The sequence below is a fragment of the Apteryx rowi genome, unplaced genomic scaffold (genome assembly GCF_003343035.1).
Source record: "Apteryx rowi isolate R43461 unplaced genomic scaffold, aptRow1 scaffold_21, whole genome shotgun sequence".
In the NCBI taxonomy this organism is placed as follows: Eukaryota; Metazoa; Chordata; class Aves; order Apterygiformes; family Apterygidae; genus Apteryx; species Apteryx rowi.
In genome coordinates, this window is record NW_020448419.1 from 5,327,261 (window position 1) to 5,340,244 (window position 12,984).

At 36.5% G+C, this 12,984-nt stretch overlaps 1 protein-coding gene across 1 annotated transcript in view; it reads left to right on the top strand.

Moving 5' to 3' along the window:
• Positions 1 to 6,360: 6,360 nt before the first annotated feature.
• Positions 6,361 to 12,984, top strand: part of SPTLC3 (serine palmitoyltransferase long chain base subunit 3) — a 55,919-nt gene continuing 49,295 nt past the window's right edge. The window contains exons 1-3 of the mRNA XM_026064175.1: positions 6,361 to 6,546; positions 8,097 to 8,251; positions 9,215 to 9,363. Coding sequence (XP_025919960.1) covers positions 6,421 to 6,546; positions 8,097 to 8,251; positions 9,215 to 9,363 — 430 coding nt within the window. The 5' untranslated portion in view covers positions 6,361 to 6,420. The remainder of the gene's footprint in view (positions 6,547 to 8,096; positions 8,252 to 9,214; positions 9,364 to 12,984) is intronic.

Consider the following 12,984-nt stretch of genomic DNA (forward strand, 5'->3'; position numbering starts at 1 on the left):
CTGAGCTTCTAATGTGTCATAACAGAGAAGACACCAGGTACTTACAGTAAAGGATATTATTGCTTGTAACTGAGGAGGTTTGTGAGGTAATCTCATTATGTGTCAATGGTATATTCATTGTAGGAAAATTCTGATTTTCATTATTTTGGTTTTCTTTTCTTTTACCTGGGGGACAGTGTCCAATCATTTAAGATTCACAGTCTCTATTGATGCCTAGGAATGGAGTTTGAGGAGAAAGCATTAATTATGGCAGTCAGCATGGCAAGTTTGTGTAGAACCTGAGAGTTTTACTCTTTGAGATTCAGCCTTCTGATGGTGATGTCCCACAGGTGACGGAGTTGCACACCAGCCACTTCAGATTCTGACTATCCGCTGGCAAGCTGTGTCTGGGATTCAGCCTGAGCATACCCTTCTCATGTCTAAAATGGGACCTGGGAGTACCTGTCTTCAGCCTTCGCTCCAGAAGGGCCCAGATATCTATAGGTCCTGTGTCCTACCTGCCATCCAGATGTGGCTGTCTCATACATCCTGGGATACCTAAAATTACCTACATTTAGGATTTCTCGCCAGTAGTTTTTCTTCCAGTGTTGGGGAGGAAATGTCTGTTTAGAACCAAGACATTGTGTGTCTCACTTAGCAAGCCATCTGCAAGCAATCAGATAGAATTGGTTGCGTCGGTGATTAGCAGTCTGTGCTCCCATCAGTTTTTGGCAGTAGCAATGCACTGCGCTAATCTGCTCTCAAGATTTCAATGGCCTTCTGAAATCTCACAGATATTGAGCAAACATGGCTATCATTTGGTTCACAGTTTTCAACACCTACCTCTTCATGTCTGTCTTGGTAGCTGTATGTGGATCAGTCAGCTTGCATTACTTTTTTATAGGTTTTATGCAACAACATGATAAAATCTGATCCAGAGACAGATGAAACATTCTTCTTAAATGGAAGGAGAGTAAAAGAAAGTTTCATCTGTTTCTGGATCAGATTTTATTCCTTGTGGAGAAGGTGCATTTAAAAACAAAGACTGTATTTTTCTCCCAGTAGTTTTACTTCACAGTTATAGCTGTCTGCACCTAGCTGTCTGCACCTACTGCTGCTGTATTGGAAGTGGCCATAATAGTTCCCAAAATGTTTAATTAAAGAGAGATTTCAAAAAGAAGATTAGGATTTCTGGATTTCTTTAGAGTGTACGTTGTCTCTGCAGAACAGACTTGTGTGAAAACTTAAGTTCTCAGATCTCAGTTTCACAGGCACAATTCTGCTGATGTGGTTTACTCCTAATTTATGCCAGCATAAGCAGTTACTTTGACATTAGTAAACTAATCAGGGCCAAGACACAGACTTAGTAATGTCATATCATCTCCATGCTGTTTAATTGATAGCTCTCCTCTTGCTGCATTTTTGACTCATGTCAACTAGCGCTATTCCAGAGGCTGTAGGACCTTAATTCAATGAAAACTGCTCTCCTCAGTTTAAGCGCAGTGTGAACAAATATGTGAACAGAGAGATTTCAGAGAATAGCAAAGTGAATGAGAAACAAGTGACAACAATTTTAATGCCTTTCTTAATGTCATTTAGTTTAATATTATTTAAGTATTATTCATATTATTGTATAGCTATATGTTATTTTTCTTTGCTAATGAAAATGTGTTTTGTAGCTTCCTCCTTTTAAAGCTGCTGCCAGGAATATGCTTAACAGACTTTGAGATCAGTTTATTTCATTTTTGGAGGGAGCTATTTTGATTAAAGTTGTTGTGTGTCCATTATGTTCAATATTTATACTGATGCCCATTTTAATACTCCTATTAGATTTATTGTTATTGTTACTTTTTAAATTTTAAAAACTCAACAGGTTAGAATGAGGTTCTTCATTACGGAAAAAATATAACTTGTTTCCAAATCCTTTAGTAATGATTAAATATGGGGCTATAAGCGGTATTGGATTTAAAGCTGGCTGTACTGTCTGCGTTGACATCACTCCTGCTGACTTCATTGGCATCAAAATTTTGCTCACAAATTCTATTGCTGTGACTGTCTTTCTAGAGACCAATTTGCAGCTGCCAGTGTGGCCTTCAGTCACAAGGGAGTGTAAGACAACACAATCTAGTAAGCTAACACAAGGAAATCGCATATTAAAATCCTGACTGCTCTTGGTTTCTGTGAAGTCAATGAAAACCTAGATTTGTTGAACTCAGTGGTAAAACTTCCATTCATTTCAAATTTCAGCTATAGACTCTCTGCCTTGGGTGTCCTTATTCTCTTCTTTGCTTTGGTGTTCCTCATATTGATGCTTGGAAAGAGTCCCTACTCTGTGGCTGACTAGTGAGAAACTACTTTGAATTGGAATGCCAGTAGAAGAAGTTTTAAAACAAGCCAATAAAATGTGGATTAGCATTTCACAAAGACCAAAGGATATTTACTCAAGATTTTTAAAGGAATGCAAACATAAAGTTGCTGAGTAACTCAGATGGGCCACAGCTTAAGTTTGCTATTCACCAGAGAAATGGAAGGTTAAAAATAAGATACAGTTTTTGAAAAGGTGACTGGGGAGATACAGGGAATGGAGTCTTCCAGGGATGTCTGATTGGACCTGTGCTCTTTAACATATTTATTAAAGCTCTAGAAAAAAGGAGTGAGGAGAAATAGGTGATAATATGAGTTGACAGTGCAGAATTCTTTGTGGTAGGGAAAATTAACTCTGGTTGCCAAGACCTGCAAAAAGGTTCTCATGGTACTGTGTGATACTCATAAAATGGTAGGCAAAATTGCATGCCAGCAAATAAAGAGTAAAGGACATTTTGGAAGGGGAAAATGATCTCAAGAGCACACATAGTGGTGTGCTCTAAATTAACTATTTATTGCCACCAGGGAAGGGATATATTGTAATTATTACAATAATTAATTATTAAAATAAATTACATTAATAAATGTAATTAGGGATATTTCTGAAACTGCGAACCTCATGGCAAAAAGGCAGGTAGAATGTTTGCAATCTTTACAAAAGCAACAGAAAACAAAACAAAATTTCATTTGCAGATGTATAAATCCACACAATGCCCTCAAGTATTATGTGCAGTTTTAATTCCCCTACCCTGCAGCTCAGAAAGGTATAATTGAACTAGACAAAGTGAAGAGAAAGGTGAGCATTAAAACCTAGATTTTTTTCCTGTCTAAAACTATTAGAGTGGACTAAAACTAAATACATTAAGACTTCAGCATGGGAAGAGGTGAGTATAGGGCAAAGTCATTCAAGTACAAAAAATTATGAGTAGCATAACTGGTTGAACAGAAAAGCTGAACAAGGAACAATGGTCATAAATTGTCAAATTAAATTATCACACAGTCTTACAATAAATCAATCATAACAATTCACAATTCATTTCCACAATATTCAGGTGTTCGAAAACACCCAAATTAAAAATTAGTTATCAGTTTGTAACTATTAAATGTGAAATGCCTCATGAAGTCTCTAAGCCACAAGTTGCTGGAAGCTGGGAGACTATACTGAGGAAAGTATCATTCTGTATATCTGCTTTTATAATCTTTGCCTGAGCATCTGCTACTGAGAATTGTCATAGTAGCGGTATGGGTCTAGAAAAAATACTGTGCACTACAGGTGTTCTTACAGATAATAATATAGTTGTGAGTGTAAAATTCAGAAGAGTGCCTGGTGTGATCTTTGAATCAAAGATATTTGTAAGAGATCTGCTGCATTTTGTTTTGGTGCTAGCATGAACAGCTTGATTACATCCATCTTCACTGTCTAGGTGCTTTAAATGCATAGTCTTCAATTCCAGCTCTTTCTTTTCAAATAAAACTTTGTGATAGTATGTAAAAATCCATCAGCAGCTTAATATAAAATGGCAATTCACCATCCTTCCACTGATGATTTTGACTGGCTGACATTGTTGAAATTCATCACAATGTTCAGTAACTCTTAGTTTGATGCTTGGATCTGAAGTTTTGTGCAAGAGCATCCACATTACCACTCTCCAGAAGTGGTAAGACCACTTGCTTTGGTTATTCCAGTCCTGAGACTCTTTCTCTACATTTTTGTGATTGTAAGGTTAGATTAAAAGCCCTTTGTTTTCCTCACTTTGGTTTTTAGAGAAGATATCACTTGGGGGGGAGAGGGGTGGAAGATTTGTTCACCCTCCTTTGTTCTAATTGACACTTGGATTTCACCATTCATAGACCATCGCGATTTTAGAAAATGCCGCCTTTGATGTCAGCAAGTGACAATCTGTGCTCTTATGGAGCTGTTGTAGAATTTATCAATGAGATATGTGGATCAGAGTCTGACTGTGTATTCTTAGTACTTTTGCTATTATTGATGCCGCTTTCTACTACCCATTTGTATTAAGAACAGTAGGTAACAGTGCTTACATGGTTCAGTCCATATATCATTACTGACTGCATAAAACAGCAGCAGCTGAACCCAGAACAAAGCCCAAACAAAAGGGGTTCCACTTCTGCCACAGATGAGTCTGATATAAGCCAAAGCTTCCCTGCTCCTTGACAAATAAAATATATAACAGCAAAGTGTTTCTTAATAAAATGATAAACAGAGTCATCCTGCTAATTCTCTGGGCTCAGATTCATTACCACATCATCATGGCTTGACAAACTAATGTGTCAACTGAATTGCTATAGCTGACCATAAATATGCTCTTAGCCCATGGCAAATGTAAGGTAATGTGACTTAGCTTAATCCCTGATGAAATACTTAAATTACCTTGTCATGTACACAAAGCTGTTGCGGCTCACCTGAAATATGACTTGACTATGTGTTTAACCCATTCTCATAAAATGTTTTTCATGATAAATTGTTTGAACTAAAAGGACAATTAACTTTTAGGTAGGAGTGCATGAGTAAAATTGCTTCAAACGTCCATCCTCACACAGTGAGAACCAGCTGTGCATACCTTCTTCCTTGCAGGTCTCCGTTTCTTTCCAGAGTCTAAATGTATTTCTATTCACCTCCTAATTTTTTTCCTTTTTGAGTTTCCTTCAAAATCCTTAAATTCTTTCTTGGGTCCAGCACTTTTTTTTTTCTCAAGAGAACATTGTGAATCTAGAATTAGACAGCAGGTTAAAATTGAAATCAAACTCTTCCCAGGATAAAGGCAACTTAATGCAATACAAAGATCAATAATATTATATGTAGGTCTGACAAGTGCAGGGAATTTACAGTTGTTCTTAATATGATCATTCTATTTCAGCTTGCTACATTGCATAAATAGATAAATAGTCTTTTTAGCTCATGCATCCTACAGGCAGCAATGTATTAATGGTGTTTCTTCATAAATGGGTAGACATACCTTATAACATGCTCAAAAATTATGTCTTGTTTTGTGGGGGGTTTTTTGAAGAGGACTATTTTCTGGATTAGAGTTTTTGATCTTTGAATTAGGTTGGACATTACTGGAAAGTAACAATAAATGCTATCGTATTTCGCAGAAATAAGGGAGTTCCCTCCTCAAAATAATATCCTGATAAGCCTACGGAGTATGCATTGGTCTGAGAAGCTTGCAATTGAAAGACTTTGTTTCTTTAATTTGAAAACTGGTGAAGTGTTAGAATATTTTCAAGATAAAATATTTGTCCACACACAGTTGTAAATTTTTAAGAGCGATTTACAAGAGGGTGACTAATCTCAGCAAACAAGGGGGGGGAGGGTCTTTCTCTCCACTTCTTTTTTTTTTAAGTACTCTTAGAAGTATGGAAGAAGTTATTGAAAATATAATCAAAAGTGTTTGTGAAATTGCAACAGAAATAGAAGGCTGGGATCACAGCTGTTTTGGATACTTCCTCGGATCTAAAGAACATCATGGTAAAGGTGCCCTATTTTAGACAAGGTTTGCTGTGTATAGGCTAGCTGCTGCAGTGGATTACACAAGACTCTTAGAAGCAGAGTCAGGCCCCATGTAGGTGAGTTTTCAGTGACACCCTTCCCTTTTTATAGCTCTGTCTTGCAAGAATGGAATATTGTGGTTTCCATCCAATCACCTGTGAAATAATTGTCCAATTACACAATAATATGTTGCCAGTCTTTCATAAGTATCAAATGTTTCAAAATAGATTAGGGAGTGGTGGTGAAGACACCTGCAATTGAGGACATTGGTGCAGAGAGGAGAGAAAATGAAGACATTTGTAGCGGTCAGTAGCCTCTGCAGTTTTAGAGGTCTTCCTTTTCAAGGATAGGTTGCATCAGCTGATACACTGTGAGGTCTAAATGCCTCTCCTAATCTGTGGCATATTAGAGGAAAATATTTGCCTCAAGGTCTAAGGTTTCAGTATGAGCTTTGATCAGATGAAATGTATTAACCACAAGTTTCTGTTCTGTATTTTCAGAAGAATGGAGTATCAAATGGGAGTCCCTACAAAAAACCATTTATTGAGCACTTTGAACGGACGCCAATGTATGTCGCTGTTCTTACTTTCTTGGGTTTTGGAGTGGGAACGATATTTGGCTACCTGCGAGATTTTATGAGAGCCTGGGGACTAGAAAAACGTAATGTTGCTGCAGAGAGAGAACAACAAAAAGTATGTATGAAAAAGATGTTATGTATCTACAGCTGAGTTTTCCCCTGCTTGCAAACTACATACAATAATTTAGCAAAGGCAGACAGCTCTCATCTTAGAAAAGAATATTTCACAGGGTTGAAAGGAATCACACACTGCAGTATAGTTTAAATACACAAACATACATATATATATATATAAAATCATAATTTTCACAGACAGCATGCCTGGGAGATGTCATTCATTAGTGTCAAAATGCTCTCAGCAGAATTGAATCTGTGTCTTATGTCATTCCACAGAGAAAGAAAGCTCTGAAACTCCTTAGTGTTAAATATAGCATCCCTCCAAAGCTCTTAAACCCTGAACTTTCTCTGTCCCAACTGGCCATCTTACTTTGTCCTTTGTAGCCATAGGCAGAGCTAATGTTTTTATAATTGTTGACTTGCGTTTGTTGATCTACTGGTCACAGAGCACTCAGGAATCATTGTCTATGCACAAACCTAATGTAGCCTGAATTCTTGTGAGTCCAGACCTAGAAATTTTAGCATCCCGCATAGTCCTAACAGAAACTTGCACCTCAGCAAGTTTAATCACATTCCAACTTTGTTTAGATTTTTTGTTGCTCCTCCTTCTTCTCTACAATTTGAGCTATCATTTACAACAAAACCTGGCATAATGGAGGAAAAGTGTGAATAGTATTACTGTTCCTCTTACAATTAAAATTACTGAAACAGTATTTTCTGCTTTGGCTTTTCAAAGATGTGTGCACTGCCTGATGAAGTATCACGGTGCAAAGGCATAATTCACATTCTCATGGAATAACCTTTTTAGTTCACTTCATGATTTGGCAATTTGTGAACTACTGTAATTCCAGACATGCAAGTTAAATCTTTTTACAGCCCCACACGCATTACATGCTCAGTTAATTTTCCTTTCTCCCACATATTTAACTGCATGCTATGTTGTTTTATCAGCTTATTGTATCCAATGACTAATATGTATATATTGCTGTATTATATAAAACTTTGTTTTGGTTCTATTCTTTTCATTTAATTTCCAAGTAAAATCCATAGATTCAAACTAATTGTCAACCAAACTCTTTGCCATCAAAAGGCATTTATGTGTTAACTAGCTGTTTGCACATCTGGTCAAGGGCAAAAATGCCCAGACCAATTATGCTGGATTAGCTTGAATCTAATGAATCCAGTGTTTAATGAATTATAATGAGTTGTTTATCCCAGTTTTGCAGTCTGCTCTGCACGTAGCAAAGCATTCTATTTGAAACATGCAGTTTCTCCAAATGAAAGCATCATGGCTCCTTCCATTTCCAGCTTTCCAAATATTGGATTGGAAAATTAGGCCAACTTGTTGACCATAAAAAATATGAACAGTATTTCGAGGGAATTAAACTAAGACATTTGCTGATCAGAGTTGTACATGACATAGGAACATGTGGCTGTTATAACCCTCTATTTACTAATGAATAAGTTTTTCCTTTTTAATGGCAACAACATAGGTACATAAATAGACATTTTCCTAGCAATATAACCCTGTGCATGTTTTTAAAACAGGATTTTGTGCCACTTTATCAAGATTTTGAGAACTTTTACACCAGAAACCTCTACATGAGAATACGTGATAACTGGAATCGTCCAATTTGCAGTGTCCCAGGGCCTCAGTTTGACCTTATGGAACGTGTTACAGATGATTACAACTGGACGTTTAGGTGAGTCTGCTTACTATCTGCAGGTGTCAGCTTCATAAAAATAACTTCTGGTACATCTGCAATGCACAGAAAGCTGCATTTAGCCCCTGTTATAGAGCCCCTCAGCTCTGTAACATCATAAATCAGCATATTTTTGCTGAAATCAGTATAGTGCTGACAATCTGTTTCCATTCTTCTGAATATTGGTTGACAATGCAGTACGGAAGGGACCAAACGCTATCACAGATGGGCTTTAATTGGCTGTGTCAGCACAAGAGTATTTGTACTTCATTATAATAACAGACCTTTAGTCAGAATATTACAACTAACTTTGTTGTACCCCTGTGTTAGGATTTAAGTCATAATTTCTTCCATTGTGTAAACACGGTTTCTGGTTTACACAGTGAGCCTTTGAGCTGAGTTTTGAGCAGTTTACAACCTGAAGATTTGAGTGCATTCCAACTGTTACTGAGCTAAATAGATAAGGAAATTCACCACAAACAAAGTGGGTTGGCTATGTTAACAATGGGTTTTGGCTCACTGAGAATGTATCATAATGTTTCCCACCCCATTTTCCTAATGTTTAATTTTTTTTTTCTGTGACAGCTCTGGCATATTAATTACTTTGTGGAAGTTGTTGACAAGTCACTTGAATAAATAGTGTTTGTAAATTCCTTATAAAAAGTCCAAGGTGTTTTTTTTAAAAAATCCATAAAGGCACCATTTTACCCAGTACCAGTATACTGCCATCTACAGCCTAGAATATGGAAAACATTCTGAGCAGGATGCAGTATCTAGCCAGGAAAACAGAAAGCCACTGGAAAAAACTTTTAGGATATTGAAGTATGAGGATTGTAAATTCCCAAATAGGAATCAAAAAGTGGAACAAAATTCATGGGCAAATTTTAATTTGTGTTTTCTTTTGGTTTTGTTTGGGATGGGAGGGAGGGTTGAACGATTCCTTAAAATTTGCTTTAATTATAGGCTTACAGGAAGGACTATCAAGAATGTAATCAATATGGGTTCTTATAACTACCTCGGCTTTGCAGAAACGGATGCTAATGCATTGAAAACTGTGACCAAAGAGTTACAAAAATATGGCACAGGAATCTGCAGTACCAGACAAGAAATGGGTAAGTAGAGTAAACAGCTAGATGGTCACCAAAGTTTCTGTAACTAAATGCTTTTTCATACAGATGTCTTGAAGGAACTGGATGCTTAGAGAATTGTAATCACAGCAACAATTACTTGACTAACTACTAAAAGTGATGCTTAATTTTATTACTTATCACATAGGATTTTTTAAAAAGGAGAAAATGTTACTGAGCTTTGGAAAAGCAAAAAACAAATGTATCATGTAGCAGCCTTGGATATTTAATGAAGAAAGTAACAGGGCTATTTTTTAAAGAGGTAAACCAAACATTGAGACTTCAAGAGGAATTGTTCTAGGGCAAATTTAACTGCATCACAGATTTATATTAAGTTACCACATACAGAGTACTGATTAGTAAAATGAGGTTTTACATACTTTCTTCTTTTTATCCCATGTTCTAAGATTATATTGTAATGTTTTATGAGACATGCACAGGCACAGCACAGAATTTTCCAACACACCTGTAAAGAAGAGAGTACAAGAAGGCTCTGGGTGACTTTTTGGTTAATATATCCTCTATGAATTGATTACTTTTTAGGTGTGTAGGCTGCATATAGTATTATCTTCAGTCCTATGTTTTTATATAAAGCATTTTACTGAACTAATATTAAATGTGAATATAACGATGCATTCCTAATAGTAAAGTCATTTTGCATTTTGGTGAAAACAACTTCCAGCCATAGAAATGCAGGGGTTTTTTTCCTTCAGCTTTTATTTTCTTGGGAACTGTTATGACTTTTTTTTTTTTTAACAGAAGCCTATAACTTTTCTGGTTAATTATTTTTCATCTGTTTTGTCAGTGGCATATTCACTTTCAACAGCTGTGCTCCAACATCCAAATAGAAGGCTATTTTTCTTTACTAAAAAGTATCAATGGATACTCAGAAACAAACCCTTCAACTTATGATTTGTGCACTTTACTGCCAAAATAGCTATGTTTTCCCTGCAACTATCATAAGGATTTTGGAAAAAGAAAATCCTTTTAGCAATAGCTTAAGCAAAATGGAAAATTTAGTCACTATTCCATTTCTTTTCTTTAAAATTTTTCTGGCTATTTATATGTAGTCTATACTGGAGATTTACAGACTCAAACAGATTTTACAGATGTAACTAACTGGATGATATTGAATATGTCTTGAAGTATTGGCTCTTTCTTAAATACCGCATTCATTCCTACCGCATTCCTAATCCTTCAAGATGAGCAGTGGGAGATTCAAAGGTCTTTCTTCCCACAGGGCTTGGGTTTGTTGGGTTTTCTAGCAGTCTGAAGTACCTTTTAATTTGCTGCTCTTTTTGATGATCAGGCTCTTTTGATTATTTGGGATATATCAGCAACTCAAGCACATTGCTATCCTAAAGCATTCTCCTTCCCGAACTGGCAGGGGAGGGGTAATCTTCAGGAATTTTTATTATGATGAACCTGAATAACATGAAACTCAAATGAAGAGATGCTATTTGTGTCCAGTTCTGCCTTTTATTAGTGATGATGACGAAGACAGCTTGGGGGTTTTCAAGCACTAGTTTTGACTCAGCATTACCGTTCAGCTTTGAGTACCACAACTTGTAAGGCTCCAGAATTGTTCTTGGGTAACTGCTGTCTGTTGTCTTCTGTGAGTTATTGTCATTGGCCACATCATTCTGTAAATCTGATGGATCCTTCATGAAATCTGACCAGCAGGGAGTGTTAGAGCAAAAATTAAATAGCTTCTGACTGATTGATCTATATGCCTTAAGAGCCTATTAAAAATTATCCATCTGATAGAAAATCTCTTTCACAAAATTTGCATTGTCTGTAGAAAAGTATCAGTTCTTAAAAACAAAAAGTAAAGAAAAATGTTCTTTCTTTGCTTATTTTCCATTTGGAACAATTAAAAGAATGCTCTATAGCCTGCTGATCAAGAAGGCTCTGGATAATTTTGTTTCCTCTCTGATGGGGGAAAAACTTGGAAGCCTTTTATCCAGCAAGATGAAAACTTACATTTTGTTTCTCTCAAACCAAACTTTTTCATCCAGGGATCTTACGGAAAAAATAACATATTTTAATGGGGATGGTTATTTCAAGTGTCATGTCCAGACACAAAAAGTAATGCAAACCCCTCAGAGAGGGTTTGTAGATTGATCCTACTTTCCTTTGGTAGGTGACCCATCTGGTGATTGCAATATGTTGTTTCACCTGAACTGCATGCTTGAAATTGGTTGCCATTACTAGTGATCTAAGTTATTCAAGGAGTATTTCTCTTCTCTGGGTCTTTTTCTCTTAAATTCTGTTTTGTCTGAGAATGTTTTGAGTTGTTTCCAGTACTTCAGAAAATTTGCCGTGTTCCTCATTCTTTATCTTTGGTTTGTGCAATTTTTGTTTTGAAGACTTTTATGACTCTGGCCTATTATCAAGAAAACCCTATGAAAAGATTGATTCTGTTCCTCAAGTATTAGAAAATCTAATTAGTTGCCTCCATCTAGTCTGTTACATGAGCCACATTGCAGAGATTTCTAGGACTTTCTCTTATCTGAGCTCCTGTGCAGTACTCCTGAAGGTATCTTGACTGATAGTTTAGGACACATTGTGCAAACATTTATGTTTGTACTTAACTGCATTCACAACAAAGAGTCCCTTTAACTTCATTCAGACTATTCACAATGCAAGAATGCACTATGAATAAAGAAGGATAGTGTATAAGTCCTTGCAGGATCAGCACCTAAATTATTAAAATGTCGCTTCTTTTTATACAAGGGGTGTATTGCAGTTGACTTCCGTGTATCTGAAATAAATGAGACTGCTTAGATTTTTTAACTTAAACATTAGCACTTTACCATCAGTCTTACAATATCGTGTTTGTTTGCTTGCACTTTTTGGAAATACAGGTACATGGCAGAAAGAGGTGCTCCTTATTACAGATTCCAGCTATTTTTTACAAAGAAGGTTGCTTTTTTGATACAACTTCATCATGCATATTTTACTGTACAATGTACAGCTTTCTAGGGAGCAGATTTCAGTGAGCCTACAGGAGATCAGAATCTATGAAAATAGGGAAGCCAGGTGGTAAGAGCTGGCTTAGATCATGTAGAGGAGCAGTCAAACCACTTTGTTAAGCAGCTAAGAGAGAGCCTGAGCTGAGGGCTTCACCCTGCGTGGTCAGGGGGGAAGAAAAGTCGTTCCAGAGAGCAATTCTGAGCAATGATTTAGGCCTTAGCTCTGTATGAGCCTCTTTCCCTCCAAGAACTGTATAAGCAACCCAAAGAAAATAGCTTCCCATTAGTAGTATGGATACTCTCTTTTCTTTTTCTTTTTTCTTTCCTCACTTGTGCTGCTTCAGCTCTATTTTGGTTAGCACTCAAGCAGATTTGCAAAATTCTAACTATGCATGTATCTGAGTTAAAATATATATACATATACTTTTAAGACAGAGGTAGGGAAGGGTCTGTCGTATGAAAGGTCGCTTTTTTTAATTATCATTTGCCATCCTAATCATAGAAAAAATGAACAGAAAGCTTTTGTTCCTGGACAGATAACATTTCAAAATTTTTGTTGTTATTGTGTGTCTGAGCTAAAGTGGTTTGAAATATAAATACACTGAATAATAGTAGCCAAGGCTATAAATTG